The sequence below is a fragment of the Myotis lucifugus genome, unplaced genomic scaffold, assembly GCF_000147115.1.
Source record: "Myotis lucifugus unplaced genomic scaffold, Myoluc2.0 scaffold_16, whole genome shotgun sequence".
Classification (NCBI taxonomy): Eukaryota; Metazoa; Chordata; class Mammalia; order Chiroptera; family Vespertilionidae; genus Myotis; species Myotis lucifugus.
Genome location: NW_005871064.1, coordinates 4,166,405 through 4,187,280, shown reverse-complemented (window position 1 = coordinate 4,187,280; position 20,876 = coordinate 4,166,405). Strand labels below are relative to the sequence as shown.

The 20,876-nt window shown below is 41.0% G+C and overlaps 1 protein-coding gene across 1 annotated transcript in view; it reads right to left on the bottom strand.

The window, feature by feature from the left end:
• The window catches only part of EPG5 (ectopic P-granules autophagy protein 5 homolog), an 84,694-nt gene that overhangs the window by 11,072 nt on the left and 52,746 nt on the right, over positions 1 to 20,876 (bottom strand). The window contains 12 exon segments of the mRNA XM_014452550.2: positions 198 to 406; positions 852 to 1,038; positions 3,598 to 3,773; positions 6,843 to 6,946; positions 7,761 to 7,833; positions 8,642 to 8,843; positions 9,690 to 9,838; positions 11,808 to 12,021; positions 13,291 to 13,485; positions 14,544 to 14,700; positions 15,345 to 15,487; positions 19,794 to 19,956. Coding sequence (XP_014308036.1) covers positions 198 to 406; positions 852 to 1,038; positions 3,598 to 3,773; positions 6,843 to 6,946; positions 7,761 to 7,833; positions 8,642 to 8,843; positions 9,690 to 9,838; positions 11,808 to 12,021; positions 13,291 to 13,485; positions 14,544 to 14,700; positions 15,345 to 15,487; positions 19,794 to 19,956 — 1,972 coding nt within the window.

The following is a 20,876-nucleotide window of genomic DNA, read 5'->3' as shown; positions in this document are numbered from 1 at the left end:
TGAGCATTGACACTGGTAGCAAGTAAAGGCTTACCAAAACGAAAAGATCCAAGAGGCCAAAATATGAGCACACGTGCTCGGCACCCTCCCACTTTCTCGGATGGGCTGTCACAGAGCTCAAGGCTACCCTCAGCCTCACTCATGCCATCGCCAGGCCTGAAGAACACTCTGCCTTTTAAAGCACCCTCTCTACTTACAAGATGTTTCTGGCTGTCAGTAGGAATGGAGAGGCCTGCAGCCACTTTTAGGAGCTTCACGATTAATTCAGCAGAAGATTCCTTAGCCAGGAGGATGGAGGGTTGGTAGTGGCTGCTGAAATAACCTAGCACACTCTGATACGACACCATATCCACAAGATGCCACGAAAGGGAGCTCGTCTGCCCAAGGAGACTAAGTAGAGGCGATTTCCAGAGCTCCCACTTTCCAGAAACATGTGTTTCTAATTAGTCGCGGAAGTGACCACTAAGATGACCTATTTGAAAACACAGAACAGTTAAGATGTCAAATAAGTATCTACTCAAGTTAGGAGCACTAGTGAAAGTAACAGCCAAGGTCGGAGCAAAAATACAAGATCTGTAAGCATTCAGAACCCAATTTTCAAAGGGATTCTCTGATCTGGTGGTAGAACTAGCAATTAATGAGATGTAAAATAACATTACTTTTTATATTCTGACTCGGTGTAGTTCCCTTCATAATCTATTGGATTATGAATTATCCAAGAAAATCGGGCATCCCACGTGCCGAGCACAGTCACAGGGAGGAAGGCATCAGGGCAACAACTGACAAACGACAGCTTCGCCGAGAGTCAGGACCTGGGGGCTGCCAAGCTGTATCCCAGGTCTCCAAACTTACCGGCTGGTCAACCAGCTGGTCTTCCTTTGCCAATAAAATCATCATGAAAAGGAGGCAGACAACCATGCTCCGGGTCTCGGGGAGGGGACTGGGACTCCAGGCATCAGAGAGCACACTGACCCAGTTCACTTCACAGAGGACAGACCCCAAAAATAAGAAGCAGCTCTTGGGGCTTCCGCGTTCCACCTGAAAGAAAACAAATTAAAACCACTGTTTTAAGCTATCTATGTATCTTGGAAATGTGTATAAATCGATGTTTACTCAATTATATTTTTAAAAATAACATCTTTTTCCGAATTATAGAAGTCACCCATAATCCTGCCCCCCCGAGATTTCGCATTGACAGTCTTTCCTTCCACGTGTAGTGAGTGTACAGTCTGCAGTTTGTTTGGAGTTCACTGCTGCTTCTACTGCTTCTCAGCAGGAGAGGAAAGCGCGTCCCCAGCTCTCACTCGGCGGGAATCCCTGCCAGGGCCAGTGGTGCTGAGGGCCCATCTCAGTCCTCACGTGCGCTGGGTCAGACAAGGGTGAGATCTACCAGTCAATATCCCCCACAGCCGAGCATGTGTCAGAAGCATCTGGAGGACCTGCTAACACACAGACTACGGGGTCCCACCCCTGGAATCATTCATTTCCTACATCAGGGGGCGGTGCAGAAATCTGCATTGCTAACAAGTCCCCAGGCGGTACTGATGCTGCTGGTCCTGGAACCACACTTTGAGAACCACTACACTAGTGTATCTATACTAAACTCCTTTTTAGTGTAATGTTATGTTTCAAAAATGTCTCCATTAGTCTTTATAATTTTTGATGATGGTATAATATTTAATTAAATCTTATTTAAAATTATTAGAATAGGCACATGCCGGGGTTGTGGGCTCAATCCCCAGTAGGGGGTGTGTAGGAAGCAGCCAATCAATGATTCTCTCCCATCATTGATGTTTCCATCTCTCCCTCTCTGATATCAATAAAAATATATTTAAAATAAACAAACAAACAAAAAACCCTTCCCATTCTCTTCCCCTAAAGAAAAGATGTCCAGGTCCAAAAAAATAAAATTTAGGGATTAGGGTAGTGGCAAATGTATTATATAGTATATTATCAATGTCAAAGTTATCTTATAAGCCTATTTCCAGTCTGTTTAAAATAAAACATGGCTAGCTATAAAATTTTCCTTTCCCAATAAAGATTAAGAAGCTCTACCCTGCCCTAACCGGTTTGGCTCAGTGGATAGAGCGTCGGCCTGCGGACTGAAGAATCCCAGGTTTGATTCGGTCTAGGGCATGTACCTCTGTTGCAGGCACATCCCCAGTGGGGGGTGTGCAGGAGGCAGCTGATCGATGTTTCTCTCTCATCGATGTTTCTAACTCTCTATCCCTCTCCCTTCCTCTCTGTCAAAAAAAATCAATAATATATATATTTTTTTTAAAAAAGAAGCTCTCCCCTATAAAGTCACAATCAATGGGATTTGGTAATGAGTCACGCCTTCCATTCCCACCATCATTATACCATGCTCACTACTTATTCCTTTTCCTTTTGGAAAATGATTCGTAATCCTCCTTTATAACCTGCTCTCTATCCTCACCCTCAACCCCCTCAACAAGGAACATAGAACTAAAAGGTTCCCCGTTTCTGGCAGGTCAAGGTCATCATTAGACTAAAACTCCTGGAGTCACGGAGTCTACAGCATCATCCCTTCAGACCACTCTGCTACTTAATCTCTCATACAGCCAAGGCTGCTCTCTCCCTCAGATGCTACCTCACAGCTCTTTAAACAAACAAGCCCTTCCATATCCTAATGGTAATGAATATCTACTTCGTGCCTGTCTCCCCTGCTCAACCTCCCTGTGAGTTCACTCTGAACCCAGACAACTGTCCTCAGCTTCCGCCAGAGCTACGGGGAGTGGCTGACAAGAGCAGCTCTGGGCGGGTTTCCATCTAGAGCACTAAGAGACTGCAGGACACTTTACTAACTGCCATAAATAACTGGGCCTACGGTCATTAAAGCATGTAAGATGCTCCAATAATAAATGTGACATGAAGAGTAAACACAAACGAACTGATGACTATGAACAAATAGACTGAAACAATCATATAAAGCTAAGGTTATAAACGGTTTTTAAAAATAGAAACTTAACAACAAAACTGCCTGACCGGTCTGTGAGTGGCACCCTGTGCCTGGTCTCTGTAACTACGGCTCCTGCCACAGGCTCACACACACCGAGGGGGCTCTTCCAGGTCATCCCGGGCTTCACATAATTATGCTGCATCACCGACCGGTGTTACAAGACACTTCTCTCTCCTCCAGCCTAGTTATCCCTGCATAACTGCTTAAAGAAACTAATGGCTTGAGTACCAACAATTTACATTTTGCTTTAACAGAACATTTGCCAGTCAGTAGTAATAATGCTATCCCAGAAAAAACAGAAAGCACCAAAAAGAGTGTGACACTGTCATTAAGCTGTGTAGTCACACGACAATATTACTAAAGTCTAGGAGACAACTGCCATATGACAGACAAAGTCTGTCTCTGGGTTTTAAACATGGTCCCATAAATGTTTCCAATCATGTACCAACAGCATAAAATGGTTTCCATGGGAAGCTTTACACAAATACCATTCGGGCCACACAGAATACGGGCACAGTACACTTTGGCACACCTGGCAACTGTGCAGAAAACCCAGTGAAGGGGCACAGGCTGCGCCTGGAAGCCACGCTCTCCAGGCCATGGAGTGAAGGGCTTACTTTGAAGAAGGCCTCCATGAGCATCTGGTCGGGGTGCAGGTCCCTCCACGGAAGCTTCTGGTAGGCACTGTGAAGAGCGTACAGGATGAACTCTGGCATTTTGGGCGCTGTACACGCTTCACAATAATGCATCAGGTGTAACCGAAGGGCCCCTGCATCACCCGGCAACAGAATGCCTAAAACCGAAAAAGAAAATACAGCTCAAGACCTCTTGATTTACCTTTTAAAATAATAATGATACAAAATACCAATTTGAACTAAAAGTCTAAAACCTAAGATTCTCAATAATTACCCATTTTCAAAGATTTTCAGCCAGCATTATTAGCATAAATGCTCATATGTGATTCATTTTTTTTTTAATCAAAGATTTTCACATGCCAGGGGAAAAATCCTGGAGACAGTTTAACAATAAAGAATGGTACTTTAAGCCCTAACCGGTTTGCCTCAGTGGATAGAGCATCGGCCTGCGGACTCAAGGGTCCCAGGTTCGATTCCAGTCAAGGGCATGTACCTTGGTTGCGGGCACATCCCCAGTGGGAGGTGTGCAGGAGGCAGCTGATCGATGTTTCTAACTCTCTAGCCCTCTCCCTTCCTCTCTGTAAAAAATCAATAAAAATATATATTTTTTAAAAAGAATGGTACTTTAATTACTTGGGTAGCTGAAATGAGCAGCTGGTGTGTGGTAGCTAGCGGGGGTGATCAGTTTCCCTTCAAAACTTCTAAATAGATGGCTTTTTACATTTCCAGATGTCCCTTTAGTCTGTGGCCCTCAGCATGGATTCAGGCTCTTGCCTAGGCACTTTGGTCCTTTGGAACCTTGAAGGAATCCAATATTCTTCAAAGAGAAATGTAACCAGACTATCAACTGTCATTCAGGTAAGTCATTCTAAAAGAAATCTCACATTCTTCTGCAACCTGGATCACTCAGTATTATTCTCACAAGAATTGACTGCTTTAGTGCCTCCAGAGCTAATGTCAACATAAGGAGCATTTAGTCTAAAACAAATGGTTTCAGCCTTCAGGTTCTATGCATAGGAATGCAGCATAGTTGGTCACAGGAGAGAGCGCCACACACAATGAGGGCAGAAACCTGACAGTGTTTCTCAACACTCACTTTTGAAAAACATGAGCATAACACATGGTACCCATCCATTTATCATAGAGCGTCGGCCTGCGGACTGAGAGGTCCCGGGTTCGATTCCAGCCAAGGGCACATGCCTGGGTTGCGGGCTCAATCCTCAGTGGGGGGCGTGCAGGAGGCAGCCAATCAATGATTCTCTCTCATCATTGATGTTTCTCTCTCCCCCTCTCCTTTCCTCTCTAAAATCAATAAAATATATATTTAAAAGAAAAACATGAGCATAACACATGGTACCCATCCATTTATCATTCCTAATAATCCTGTGCTAGATTCCCAGTCCTTACTCCACAGCATGAATCATTAACCCATGGTTTAACCTTTTAAGACAGGGTGAAGGGTGGCACTGTTTAAATATGGATAAAAGATAGTTTTGTTTAGATAAGGATGAACATGTAGGTAGAAGACTCTGGGAGGAAATCCCCTAGGGTAAGAGTGAGCTAGTCCCAGCCCAAACACAGTAAGCTCTGTGACCTCACAAGTTGAGGGCAGAAGGAAGGTCCAAGGACTTTAGAGAACAAGGAGCAGAGCAGTATGACTGGAGTAGAGTGTTTCCCTTTAAAAACCATCACATAATGTTGAAATGCACTGGGAAAGACATATTTGAATGATGAGCTATAACATTACACTTAAAAGTTTCTGAATAAGAGTAGGACATAAACAGTATTTTGGACAAGAACAGAATAAATAGACAGGAATAGAAACTGGACAGGAAAATAGGTGGCTACTGCAAGAATCTGAGTTGGGTGGTCCTAATGGCCTCATAAACCTCCTAATATAAATCATTTCGATACACTAAGAAAATATTAATATCTTTGAAAATGCGTAGTACATTCAATGGAAGAAAACGCCAGGAGCCAAAGCAAGGAGAGGCCAGGAAACCAGGGGGATAAAGTGATACTGAGGCCACAGATGCCTGGACTTTTTGCTTATGGTTGGTTTTAACAGCACAGGAGACAGAAGACAAGATCTTCCAAGGACTAGACTGTCATTGATTCAGGGGAAGGCACCTTCCCTACCTTGGCCTGGACTGGGACTTAGAGAGAAAAAAAGGTTTACTGTGATAGCTGAGGACTGCCTGCAAGTTTAGTTTAGACCTGGATTTCATGGAAGTGCGTGATGTGAGAAACCCCAAGCCAAGAAAGTACATAGTTACAATTGGCCAAATGCAGATTTTCTCTGGAGGCACATCCCATCCTAGCCTTTACAGAATCTCCCTAGATAAAATCTCTCTAAACATGGGCTTAGGACACAAAATTACAAAATACACAAAATAAGAATTTGAAAGAACATCCAATAGCAGCATAATCCGCCCTGCAATGGGAACTTCAGATAATGCAACTGTTGCATGGAGATCATAAAGGAAAGAGGCATGTTTAAACATTTTAAAGAAGTGAAAACTAGAATTTTAAAAAAAGAAAGAAGATCCCGTCAAAATGAGCAGGGTAACCCTAGCCAGTTTGGCTTAGTGGATAGAGTATCAGCCTGCAGACTCAAGGGTCTGGGGTTCGATTCCGGTCAAGGGCACATGCCAGGATTTCAGGCTTGATCCCCAGTGGGGGGCGTGCAGGAGGCAGCCAATCAATGATTTACTCTCATCATGGATGTTTCTCTCTCTCTCTCTCCCTCTCTCTTCCTCTCTGAAACCAATAAAAATATTTTTTTTTAAAGTTATCAGGGTAGATTTGAAAAATAAAAATTCTAGAAACTGAAATGAGGAATTCAATAGGTATTTTAAAAAACTGAACATAGCTATAGTTAGAGACACTGAGTAAGTTGAAAAATAAACTTCCAGAATTTTCCCAAAATGAAATACAGAAAAATAGGAAAACATGAAAAAGAAGTCAAAGTCCTAGAAGACAGAAGGGGGATAGACAATATTTGAAAGAAAGAGGCTGTATAGTTTCCACAGCTGATGAATCTAAGAGCTACTCACAAACAAGAGGCTACAAACTACACTAAATACTGTATGAGTGACTTCCTTTAGTCAAAGAGGACTGCATACTAATTAAAATAAAATCCAAAAAAGTAGGAAAGCAGAGGCAAAAGATTACCTGAATGACTTAGGGACAAAGTGACAAATAGACATAATAGAACATCTTCCTACCTTTAAATCTCTCGTGCAGCGAGCCAATGCAGTCAGTGAACAGCTGCACAATGCCTGAGGCCACCACAGCATCGCTCTCCAGCCAGGGGTAATGGCGCTGGCTGCTTTAAACAGATGAAATGCACATAGAAATGAAATGCCATGATTAAAATTACTCCAGGTCCCAGAGTTTAGGGCTTGCCTAAGTCACAGAAAACACTGTGTTCTGTAGCCTAAAACACATTTAGACCACTTCCCAGGCTGTGGGACAGGAGCAAGACATTTAATTTTTCTGAGTCTAAGAATCAGATTGATCAGTATTTGTGAAAACACCTTAAATACTATGATGTCTACCACTGTTGTAATTTTTACAAAACTCCCGTCAAGTTCACCTAGTTTTTGTCTGTATGCTTTTAGGGGGTAAAAGACTTATAAGAGGTATTTGGACAGCTTTACACTTCTCTCTCTTAAGTGCTCACAAAATAATGCTTTCATTCTAGTGCAGAGTTCATGTTAAAAGGGTAATTCCCACCCACTAATCTGAAAGCCAACTTAGTTCCAAAAATAACTGAGGTACTGAATAAGATCAAGTTAGTCACATCTTTTAGTGTTATATTATCCAAACCTAATTAAGGAGAGCAGCATCTGTTTTTCTGAAATTAAGTACCAAAACTCATTCAACTTTATCACGGAAAACTGGAAATGAGTGTCCAGTTTTGCTTCAAAATATCAAAATAACAGCTCTGATCAATCTGACTAACCTAACTCTACAAACAGAAAATATCTTATGTTTCTTTCATAAAAAAGCTTTTTCTAAATTTAAATACGGCCCTAACTTAAAAAAATTAAATCTGTCATTGCATCACTTGTGCCAAAACACCATCAGAACTTTAAGTCCATAAATTTCAAAAGAACTTGAATATCCGAAAAATGATGTACCTTTCACTGTCCTCTAAAACCAGGATCCATGGCTTAAACAGCTGGATGATCACTGAGTGCAGGGATCTCAGCACTGAAACAAACAAAAACTTTTAGAGACAAGAAACAAGCGAATCCTTTGTCAGTATCACTGATAACACTATATAAAAGAATCTACTTCTGTCTGCCCAGTTTGGCTCAGTGGTTGGAGCGTCAGCCCGTAGACTGAAGGGTCCCGGGTTCAGTCAAGGGCACATACCTTGGTTGCAGGCTTGAGATCGGGGTGGGCGCGGGGGAGGCAACCAACCCATGTGTCTCTCTCACATCAATGTTTCTCTCTGTCTCTCCCCCTCCCTTCCACTCTCTCGAAAAATCAATGGAAAAGTTATCCTCGGGTGAGGATTAACAAAAATAATAATAATAATTTACTTAATATCTGTATACTCATAAGCTTATGTTGACATAAAAACAAAAGTTTAACGTAACTAAGTACATTTTCATTTACTACAGTGTAATTTCCTGAATTGAATTTTATTACAAAATGTTATGAATAACTTTGTAACAATACATTTGTGTAAAGATATAAGCTTAAATATTCAGGACCATTTTCTTAGCGATATAAATAATGGGAAGAAAGAGATGGAGATTGAAACCTATTTCTTCAGACCCCACCCTACAAAGGAGGGGCAGAGACAAGCCGAAGCAAGCACCTACTGTCTAACTGAATATAGGTGCAGGTATGACACATACAGCCCATGGGTTCACACCTCTGCTATATATTTCCCTGCTTGACACTTTGATAGTTTTATCTCAAAGATTTAAATCTCTTAATGTGTCTATTCAAGCCACTTCCTAATGGAAGGTCAAAACACCCACCTCCATGTTACACTCAAGCACATTACCTGTTTTGCTGCTGGCAGATGGGTCCTGGGCCAAGCATTCCATTTCTGAGTCAAGCAGCCTTTTCACAAGATAGCCCAAGAGTATCTGCATATCTCCCATGTAAGGACTCCACTTTGAGAACAACCCGAAACTTTTAAAGTCCAATGTGGATAAGCGAAGCTTATAAAAAAAGTTTGAGAGCCACTGTATAGTCTCCATTACCTGGAAGAGAATGACTGGTTAAAAACTGCTCACTGGTGCTGCCTGCACAAGAGTATCACAGTAGCTGTGACTGACTTTGTAAGACTGTTGAAAGTTATATAGCACGTGAAAGTAAATCATCATACTTCAAACTGTTTCTAAAATAGAGGAACCATTCACTTCAAATACATTTTCATGTGGACCGTATATAGAAAATGTGTCAAAATGAGAGCTCTGTGGAACATTACCTGAAACCCTGGCCGAGGGAGCCAGTGGCATAAAGTTAAGAAATAGGTGGGTTAAGGTGGGGAGGGAGTAGGCCCAGGCTGCTCTTGATCAGATAGGCAAGAATCACCGAGGTGTGAGAGAAAGGTGATCCAATAGAGGGGGTTTGGGGGGAAGCAAGTGAATGACAAAGAAAAGCTCAGAGCTCTTAAAAGATAATGCACAAAAAGCGCCCGTTTCTAAATGTAAATAAAAAATAATTGTTTTTTGTTAATCCTCACCCGAGGATATTTTTCCTTTTTTTTAAGAGAGAGTGGAAGGGGGGAGGGGGAGGAGGAGAGAGAGAGAGAGAGAAACATCGGTGTGAAAAAGACACATTGATTGGTTGCCTCCCACATGTGCCCCGACCAGGGCCAGGGATCAAGCTTGTAACCGAGCTAGGTGCCCTTAACCAGAATTGAACCTGGGACCCTTTAGTCCACAGCCCAATGCTCTATCCACTGAGCCAAACCAGCTAGGGAAAAAGAAACTTTTTAGCTATAAATGTAAAATGTGTTCCAATTGTTTAAATAGCAAAGGAAATGGAAAAGAAATGCACAGACTAAAAAGAAAAAAAAAAGTCGGACACCAAAAGCTACACACCTGCTTGTCTGACAAGAGGACATCTGGAGAGCTTTGAAGCACCGTGCTCTCGGCAAGAGCTGCCCCCTGCTGGCTGTTTGGGGCGCAGCAGCCCAGGGCTCTCAGAGTGGCTTTCCAACACTCAGGGCTCAGCAGCTGCTCAGCAGAGCCTTATGGGGTAAGGACAGAGGACAGCAAGTCAGCATCTTTCACAAACAAAAATATGAATCAAAGAACACAAGAATTTTATCAAGGAATAAATATTAAATAAAAATCCAAAACAAATTCATAAAGATCTGTGGTGAAGAGACTAAAGTGAAGTGAACCTATTAAAAGGACTAAACTATCCACCTGAACACTTGATTTTCCTGTTCCTGACCACCCTGCTAGGAGTAAGACAGCCAGAGCCATCTGAGCTGGAGTCCAGGAGGGAAATCCCACCTACAGACCTGACTGGGGAGTGGTACGGTGCCATTCTCCTGGCTGGATGATGTGAGACAAATAATGGTGACAGGGCAAGGAAGACTGGGTGCAGAAGCAACAGCAGAGTCTGGGCTGTCTTCAAAAGGTGTCATAAGTTCCCCTAAAACTCCACTCCTACAATGGGAAAACCTAAAGCAACACAGACATCATGCAAAAGTAGGGACCACCAACCAACAGCGTACTCCTTGTAAAGCTCACATCCCAGAGGACAGGAATAACTCCTCAGGCCTTTCCCCGGAGATGGTGTGAGGGTCAAACAGAGTAACAGAGGCTCACAGGTGCAGGTCTGAGGGAAGGATGTTGGGTCAGCTGCACTATATTGAAAGGGTTTGTGTCCAACTGCTACCTGTGGTCTGATCTTAGGACAGAGGTCTAGAGCCACGCTAAAGGTGTGGGAGTCATTCACACCTACAAAAGAGCAGTGAAGCCAGGAAAAATCAAACAGGCTCCCCCAGGTTGAAGGAAAAGAGCAGATGAGCAAAGAATGGAATGCTAGGAACTGACATGGTGGCCAGGGAGGGATGGGAAGCCAGGAAGCTGGAGGTCATGGAATCTGACAGGGGTGTACCATTATTCCTAAACCTTTCATTGAGTTACTTCCCCTGGGCAGTATACATTTTCTGCTATATGCAAGTCTATGGTTGTCTACATAAACAGTGTACAATCTCTTTAAAAGGTTTCGGGGTGTGGGGGGGAAGGAAACAACATATACTTGATCAAATTTTGAAAATTTAGAACAAAAATTAGCTATGTAAATATGCATCAAAATTATACAAATACATTTCCCTATCAGTATTCTCCACTTGCCCTGCAACTTCCCTCTGTAGGAAACAATGAAAGCCGGAGGGTTTTAAAAATGAGGCCACAGATTTCAGTATTCTTCTGGCAGTCCAATACATAAGATCATTAACTTATTCATTAAATAATTTCTGATAAGTAACACAAAGATTTGGCATAAAGCAAAATTTAGTTTTCCATTACATCTGTAAATAGTATAAAGTTTGTATGAAAAATAAATACTATCTCATTTTTCAAATAAAAATCCTGCCTAGTGAAATTCCAAAAATAAAAAGCCTACATTCCTTATTTCTCCTCTAGTCTCCAACACTCCAATGGGAAATTGTTGGAGGGGGACAGAAATGGTGGGAATGGGGAAAATTTAATGCTGCTCCTCTCCTTAACAAATATTAAGTACAGTCTGTCATTATGTAGGGATAAAATGCAGTTGCAAAAAAATTAAATTAAAAAATTGAGGGAAAAAAACCTAAAATCTATTCACTATTTTGAACTACAGAGAAACCAACTGTCAAATAAGGAGCAACTTTCTTCTCTGACCAAATCTGTAGTCAGCAGAGTAATCAAGCTCACTTCTACCCCATTCAAGACAGCTGCCAAGTCAAGGGAGAGAGATGGGTGCACAACTGTGGACTCCAACACCAAAGGCTAAGTGCTGCCTTGCCCAATTAGGGCCCTTTCCAGCATTTCAGACAATAAATGACCGTTTTTACAAGTAGCCATCTCCTGGGCATTGTTTATCGAGTTCTTCAGGTAAAAGTCAGTCACTCTAACCCTGCGCACTTGTGTTACTTTCACGTTTGTGGCTGACGTCTGTGGAATGGCGTCCTATTATTCACTGCAATCTAACCTGTCACTTACTTTGCATCAGCAGCCTGAGAATGTCACTGTACTGGTCAGGGAACTGGTAGAGAAGAAGGTAAGTCCAGTGCTTGCAGAAAAGGTTAAATGGCATCAAAATGTCTTCATCTGGCTCTAGGCCCCAGGCAGTGAGTGCCAGGTGAATGGACTCCAGAAGCCTGGTGCGCTCAGACAGAGGCGGCTTGGTGGCGTTTAACCATTGCTTCACATGGAACTAAAACGAAAAAGACACAAGAAGCAATTTTATTGACACTAGAAAGTTAACTGAAGTAGACTAAAGTCTGTATGGTTTAATTTAAAAATCAAAGATTACCTAGCATTTAGATTTTCATAAAGACTTAAACAAACTGAAGTTTATATACAAGCACCTAAAAGAATCTGGGCAGTTCAATGATTGATGGGTGCTGCTATGCCTCCATCTCTAAAGCCTGCAAAGGCAGAGTTTTCTCAGCTCCGCATGTTTTTTTGCAATTTAAAAAGCTTGTGGGGCCCTGGGTGGTTTGGCTCAGTGGATAGAGAGTTGGCCTGCGGACTGAAGGGTCCTGGGTTCAATTCCAGTCAAGGGCCCATGCCCGGGTTGTGGACTAGATCCCCAGTGGGGGGCATGCAGGGGGTAGTCAATCAATGATTCTCTCTCATTGATGTTTCTCTCTCTCCCTCTCCCTTCCTCTCTGAAATCAATTTTAAAAAATAGTTAAAATAAAAGCTTATGGGTAAGTTTTCCCTATAAGGATCCGTAGTTCTCTTTCACTGGTCACAGTGCTGCAAACAAGCAACACTTAATGGAATTGTCTCCCTCGAACGGCCATGTTTCTGAATCTGCATCAGTTAGCTACCCCAGTTAATAAAAATTCAGGGTGCTGAGGTCACCTTCCAGAATCCCACACTATACCACATGTTCTCTCCCATTACAACTGAGATCAGTCCTAGACCCTAAAAAATCACCAGGTTTTATGACTCACAGATGTCAGAGAAATACAATTGAAGACAAAATAGCTGAGGCTCTAAATTTCCCAAGTCGTTAAGTAAATGCATTGCCTGGGTCTGAGTTAAATAACATCCTATTTGGAATGACGACAAAGGCAATTTGCTTAGATCTGGCTTGTTCTAAATATGAGAGACTTGGATACAGTACAACCCATTTATCAAACACAATTTAGGCATTAATTCAGGATAAATTCAAAAGAAGGATGTACTAAATTACTATAATGAATATTTCAAAACTGTACTAAGTTTTTAAAAGAGAGTTTGGGAGCGAGGTCCTTTTTCTAGTGAAATCAGACTGTCCCGCACAATACAAATGACACCCCAAAAGAGGAAGCTGTGGAATTGGGCTGCTTAAAGACCACACAAAATTGGAAAAGGCCTGTGAGCCTACAGTCCCCCTGGAAGCAGGACTCCGGAGGGCCTTTCATGTCTGTGGAGTGGGAAACGCCATAGTGTCTACATTTCAATGATGACATCGGGTGGGATCACATCTCACCTTGGTCAGCAGCATGAAAATCATGTCACTGTTGTCCTCACTCAGGAACCTCACCACTTTCTCGTAGAGCTGTATGAACTCCGCAGGCGCAGCGTTGGGAGTAAAGAAAGGAGACAAAAGAGAGCAGAGCCTCCTGTTCTTCAGAATGGTCTCCAGCACTCTTCTGCATTCTGATTTAGTGCCACTGATGAACACCTTGAATGAATAAAAGAGGAAAATGCCATCAATTCTCCACTCCCCAACCGTTACTTAAGCAACCAAGTTTTAAGGGGTAGTATATAAGGCAAACAGGAGTTCTTTCTAAATGAAAATATAAAACAATCAAAAGAAACCTAAAAAGAACATATCACTTCCACTGTAGATAGTATTAACAATCTGCAATGTACCTACCATGATTACTAAGTACCCAAAGTGACCCTGCATTATGTCAAGAAAACAAAACTTTTAGGTTATAGATTTTAATACTTTATAAAAAGCTAACTTTTTACAATTAAAGTATAATCAGGAAAACTTCACATTGCTCTAACTTGGTTCTAATGTTTAAGAGTACTAGAATGTACGTGAATATTTAAATAATCTCAGGGTCAGGAAAGTTCTGATAAACTTGACCACAGGCAGCAATAATAAAGGACAAGACTGACAGATTTGAATTGATAACTTCCATAAAGCAAAGTGTATAAAATTAAAGAATGATGAAATAGAAAAATTAATTTATAACGAATTCCAGATACTGAGTTAATAGTCTGAGTTGTTCTTTGAAAAGCAATAAAAAAAGAAACTCTCCAACAGAAAATGTGCAAAGGACAATAACCAGCAAATCACAAAAAGATATAAATGGCCAAAACATGAAAAATTATGCAACTTAACAAATACTTAAAGAAATATGACTTAAGCCCAGCTGGCGTGGCTCAGTGGTTGAGCTTCGACCTATGAATCCGGTCACAATTCTATTCCTGGTCAGGGCACATGCCCGGGCTACGGGCTTGATCCCCAGTAGAGAGCATGCAGGAGGCAACCGATCAATGAGCATGCAGGAGGCAACCGATCAATGATTTTCTCTCATCATTGATGTTTCTATCCCTGTCTCCCTTTCCCTTCCTCTCTGAAAGCAATAAAAACATATTCAAAATAAATAAATAAATAAAAGGGCTTCTGAACCTGCAATATAAGTCTGAAGTCACATATCTAATAAAAATACAATAGGGTGTATTTCATTATATCTGAAAAAGGCTAGCAACACAGATTAACCTTACCTGTCCCAAAATTTCAATGCAGGAAGTAAAGAACTGCCTTGTGGGAGGGTGACGTTGAGTCTCATCGCTGACGTAATCCACAACAGTAAAGAAGAGGCTAATGCCAACCTTCTGAACCCCAGGCGTCGGCTGCAACTTATAGGCATTCACTAAGGTTCTGTAGGAAAACAGGTAAGAAGTGGTCTGCAGTATGAGAATCCAAACTTACTCGAGTTTCTGATACTCTACATTTCTCAGGCAATATTCCTAAGAGTGCTCAAATCCCATACAAATGTCACTTTAGAAATGTTTCATGGTTATCTTCCAACTTGACCCAACATCTTACTTTCAGTACATAAAAATTATTTATGCTCGATCCCCAGTGTGAGGCGTGCAGAAGTCAGGTGATCAATGATTCTCTCTCATCACTGATGTTTCTACGTCTCTCTCCCTTCCTCTCTGAAATCAATAAAAATATATTTTTAAAAAATAAATAAATGGGCATGGCTGTATTCCAGTAAAACTTTAGGAAAATAGGTGGCACCCTCACCGGTTTGACTCAGTGGATAGAGCATTGGTCTGTGGACAGAAGGGTCCAGGGTTCGATTCTGGATTCTCTCTCCCTCTCCTTCCCTCTCTGAAATCAATAAAAATATTTTTTTAAAAAAATAAAAATAGGTGGTAGGGCAGATTTGGTCCAAAGGCCATAGTATGCCAATCCCTATGCTAATTTAATTAGTGGATGCCTAGGGGAGTGTAGTAGACTATTACTATCGACAATAGCAAAAGAGTATTTTAAAGTAGAATGTCCTTACAACTTACGTAATCAAGTTTTCTGCATGCACAGCCGCCTCCACAATATTAAGCGGTGGTGGTTTAGTAGCTTCTGCTTGTAACTGCTTCACTTCTTTCCACAAAGCATGAAGCTGTTGGCTTACTGCTTCGTTCTTGTGCATACCTTCAAACTAACAAAAATTAAAACTGTCAACAGATATTTTTGCCCCTAATGTTTCTAGAGCGGATATGTTATTACATATATACTGGCATATGATAAAAGATCATTATTACAATTAATATGATAGCTCAAGACTCTTGGTTGAACCTGACAGGGATGGGGGGAAAATGTCAAAAAAATATTCAAGAATCTCCAAATTTTTCATAAGGGGAAATTAGTTTTGACTTGAATTAAGCAGACTTGAATTCATTTTCGCTGGTTCAAAGTCTTCTGTAGGATATGCTCTATGTCACTTAGGTTTTGATGCCGCAATCCTCATAAAAAGATGACTCAATGTCTTCCTCCACGAGTTGATCCTCTGTCCACAAAGCCTTAACCCCTCTGCTCTCCCACCCAGCAGCACATACAATTCAACTCGAGACAGAAGCTGCACATTTCGCGTGTGCCCAGCATAAACAAAGGAGGACGTGGATGCTGTTAATAAAACATTTGCCATTTTGAAAGGGAAAAAAATGGCATATACTTATAAAGCAAACAATAAAATAAGATAAATATGGGACGTGCCCAAATCAGTTGCTGCCTTGGAAAGAGCAATTGACTAATTCAGTGGTTCCTGAAAGCTTATCTTTAATTAAATTTTTATTGGATTTCAGTAAAGATATAAAAAAATAAGAATTTAGTAAGCTTCAAAAAAACACAACTAAATTTATCTCATTTAAATTTAAAAGACTATCCTTTATTTAAGATTATGTCTTTCCTAGTTGCGGGGCTGTTAACAACCCTTTTTCTAATTAACTGATGGTGACCTATATAATAACTGCTTTGTTTCTGCATTTTTTAATGTCCTTTTTTGGATGTGGATTGATGCAGAAAAGATCCTTGGCCCAGGCTGCAACACAAAGACAGAACCAATGTGGCAGATGTGGGGGACAGGAGGACAGGACATTGAGGAGGAGGCTGGCCAGGCTGATTGGGGCCAAGGGATGGGGCTGAAGAGTGCAGTGCAATGAGACTGGGGAGCAGGAGAGGCCTTTAAAGCAAACTGGGGAACTTGGACTTATTTTGCAGGCATGGTGGAGAATGCTGAAAAGACCAGAACATCTAGGAGGCAAGAGTTTTAAATCCTACATTCTCCTTAGATGGTTTTCCACAATCACCTGGGTGAGCAGTAGGGTCTACATTTTCCTTTATATGCACCTGCCCAAACCCAGTCTTCAGCCACCACTATAATGGTTACAGGTATCCTTTGTCTGTGAATAATGTCAACATTTAATTCACAAACTTATTTAATCGAGACTTATTTATGTCAGGGGACATAAATTCCAAATCAAAAGCTCCTGAAGGGCAATGGTCCTATTTTGCTTTACACAGCACCCAGCACAGCACAGCTCTGACAATACACTCAACACCTACTTTTTATGATCATAATGATAACTTTCTTCTATAACATGCACCCATTGTGGTAAAGATCTTTACAAAACTTCTTGTTTCAAAGAAAAACATAGGCTGTTAGTATGGATCAAAAGCCACAAAAGAGACTATCCAAGAATATATGTTAACAATAATTACTTTAGTTTTTACTACTAGAGAAATGAAAGATAAAAAATTAAATAACTTCCATTAAACCACTTACTGAACCAATACAAATATTAAATTTCAAAACTTTCAAACAACAGGCCAAAATTTAATAGCTTAAGATGTGATTAGGAATATGATGTACAGTCAGCTCTTTTGCCCAATATGTCAGCAATTACAATTAGAGCTGGTCTTTGAGGGCCACAGTGCTGGGCTGGCCTGGAGAGAAACAGCCAAACAGAGAGCGAAAGAGAATGTGAGAGAAGGAAGACAGTGAGGATGAAGGACAGTGGAAAGACTTAAGGACAAGAGAGGAAGAACAGAGGTTCACTTCACTGGGAAATGTAGAAACGAGACCAAGTCCACTTCATAACTTGAACTTTAAAACCTCCATCCATGTCGGAGAAACTAATACTGAAGAATAAAAGAAAACCAACTAGTGAAGGAAAGTTTTGCCACTTTTCCAAAATGCTCATTATTTCCTAGTCTACTTATTTTGTTTACTGTTCCCACCACTGTTGAAAATTTTCTTCCTAGAACGGGGTGAGAGAGACTGAATGACCACCAGCTCATAATTACAAGAAGTCGTAGACAATAGAACAAAGCAGCCTGATGGAAGCCCCTCCTGAGTCACTTGAAGTAGACAAAGAAATTTAAAAGTAGGACACAGCTGGTCCTCCAGTAAGCTTTCACAATAACCTGAGGCCCTCGGTGGGTCTTTTCCATCTTTCATTTCTAGGAATGAACAAATTTTTCACATGACAATAAATCAATTCTGAGTCCCGCAAACATGCCCCACAATAACAAAGTACAACACAAGGAACCCTATTATAAATCACCCCATGTCCTCAGGGAATGTCACTGAATTATTAGAGGCTTCTATTAGGAGAGGCAACCACAGAAGAAGCACGTCTCAATTCCCATAAAATATATTTGGCTTTTGTATACCCCCAACAAGCTATACATAGTTCAAACACTTGCAGATGGCTGGAAATTTCCAAGGCGTTCCCTCCCAGAAAAGTTTTATCAAGCAATAAAATATTTTCATGATATAATTTGAAATCTTCATAAATGAGCCATTAAAATTATATTAAAACACATTTATGTTTTTTAATTTTAAAATTTATATTTTAAATATGAAATCATTTTCCATGAAGCTGATTTTAAAAAATGATCCGATCCATGAATTCTCTAATCAATGATCACATTCCAGATTGAATTTCCTAACTTTAGATACATACAAATATGTTACTTTGTCAGAAATAAACTTTGAAAGTAATGAAAAATACAAAATATAAAAGCTATTTTTGAGAAGACATTTTAGATAAAACAGTCACCCAAGGAGATAAAGACTACATTAGAGCCCTGGCCAGTGTGGCTCAGTTGATTGGGCATCGTCCCATGCACCAAAAGGTTGCCAGTTCAATTCTCAGTCAGGGCACATGCCTGGGTTGTGGGCTCGATCCCCAGTTAGGGCATGCAGGAGGCAGCAGATTGATGTCTCCCTTTCACGTTAATATTTCTCTCTCTCTCCCTCTCCCTTCCTTTCTCTCTAAAAATCAATGAAAACATATTTTTTAAAAAGAATACATTAGAATACCAGAAGAAAATTTGAAAAAAAAAGAAAAAGAATACATTTGGACTGGTAAAAATGGGGATTGGCACACACACAAAAGAGAAATTATTGAAAGACAACCAAGGGTCAGTAAATAAAATGTCCCCAATTTCTAAAAGCTAACCAAATAGGAGAGCTATTTTTGTGCAAATGTAGTCAGGAAGTAGGCCTCTCTCTAAGCATTTCTTCCCCAGCTCAGGGAATCTTGAATTCATGTGCAGACGGAGTGAGGTGAGGTGATTAAGGGGCATGTGCTCTAACCAGACTGCCTGGGACTTCCTGGCTTAGCCACTCACTGGCTGTGTCACCTTGGGTATGTAACTTAACCTCCCCATGCCTCTATTTCTTCATCTGGAAATGCAGATAACAAAATTACTCTCTTATGGGTTGTGGTGGAGATAACAATCAGTTCTGTAAAGTGTTCAGACAGTGGCTGGCATGAAGCAAATGCTATGAAAGGCTAAAGCTAAACTTCCATTTGGAAGTCCTTCCAAAGTCACATCCAACTTAATTTTATTTTTCCAATTCAAGAAGGTGACTCTTGAGGTAGTTTAATTTTTATACACATTGTTGCACAACTCTCCATTTGCCTGCTGGCAGGTGCTACCCAGCTGATCTGCCTTCCACAGGTCCCTCCCATGTTTGTCTTCAGTGCCCCCCAACCGTCCACAGCACACGGCCAGCGCTCCCAGTGAGCATCCTTTCCAACGTGAACTCCAACCTCCCCACTGTGGATTCCTACCACCACTTCCAACAACAACTTGAAACACACTGACACAGCCAGCCCCTGACCCCTAGATGAAGTCATGCTGACTCCATTCCCACACTGCTTCTTACTGAATCCAAACTATCATTATCAAAATCTTTTAAGGATCATTTAAGGCCCCCACTCTCACTATCTCCTCGATGATTCTGCTTTTCTTTGAATTTCTATCTGTTTTATATGACTTGTCAGCACTTATGGAAACAGGTGATTAGCTGTGTGTGTCTTCACTCCCCTAAAAACTGTTACATGTTTGAGACATGGCTCACCTGCTATATACTTCTTTCAGTCTTTCTCAGTGATATGCCAATTAGGGGCTCAATTAAAATTCTCTGAACTACAAAGGAATTTAAACAATCTTACCTGAACTGTTACAACTGCTGCTCCTTGGCATTTCTTACCACTAATGCCTCTACACTCCAAATGTAGTGTGGTCTGTTCTTCTCGATTAACATACTGTTTGGGCATTGTGTCCAACAGCTCACTATCCAGGGCAACTTGCTGAGATTCCCGAAGAGCAGCCGTTCTGGGGGAAAAAAACAAAAACAAACATCATCAGGAGGTCAAAGAAAGTCTTAGAAAGATTTCATAATAAGTGATAAAGGCTTACAGTTACCCAAGCCTGCATTAGAGCAAGATATAAGGATTCCATAGTAAAAAGGCCAAAGGTGTGTGTGCCAAGACTCACCCAAATTCTCACCCTGGCAGTCATGCTAACCAGAAAATTAAGAAACCAAGAAAGCCGAAACCGGTTTGGCTCAGTGGATAGAGCGTCGGCCTGCGGACTGAGAGGTCCCAGGTTCGATTCCGGTCAAGGGCATGTACCTGGGTTGCGGGCACATCCCCAGTGGGAGATGTGCAGGAGGCAGCTGATCGATGTTTCTCTCTCATCGATGTTTCTAACTCTCTATCTCTCTCCCTTCCTCTCTGTAAAAAATCAATAAAATATATTAAAAAAAAAAAAAAGAAACCAAGAAAAAGTGGGACAACTTTTTAGCCAGAAATAAAACTCCACTTAGAATCTGTGTTATATTAGCAATGCTTTTTAAATGAACCCTTAAATATACAAGAACAAATGAGAATTTCATCCTAATTTAACTATCCTAAAGTGGTGCCCTTACTTGTAAGTATCACTGATTTCTTAGGTATTAGTAACTCAAACTAAATTTTCAAAAATGGAGAAAGTTGCCCTAGCTGGTTTGGCTCAGTGAATAAGAACGTTGGCCTGCAGACTTAAGGGTCCCAGGTTCAATTCCAGTCAAGGACACATGCCCAGGTTGCAGGCTCATCCCTAGTGAGGGGCATGCAGGAGGCAGCCAATCGATGATTCTCTATCATCATTGATGTTTCTCTCTCCCTCTCCCTTCCTCTCTGAAATCAATAAAAAATATGTATTTTTTTAAATGGAGAAAGTTAATTCTTACATGGTGTCAATACTGTTCTAAG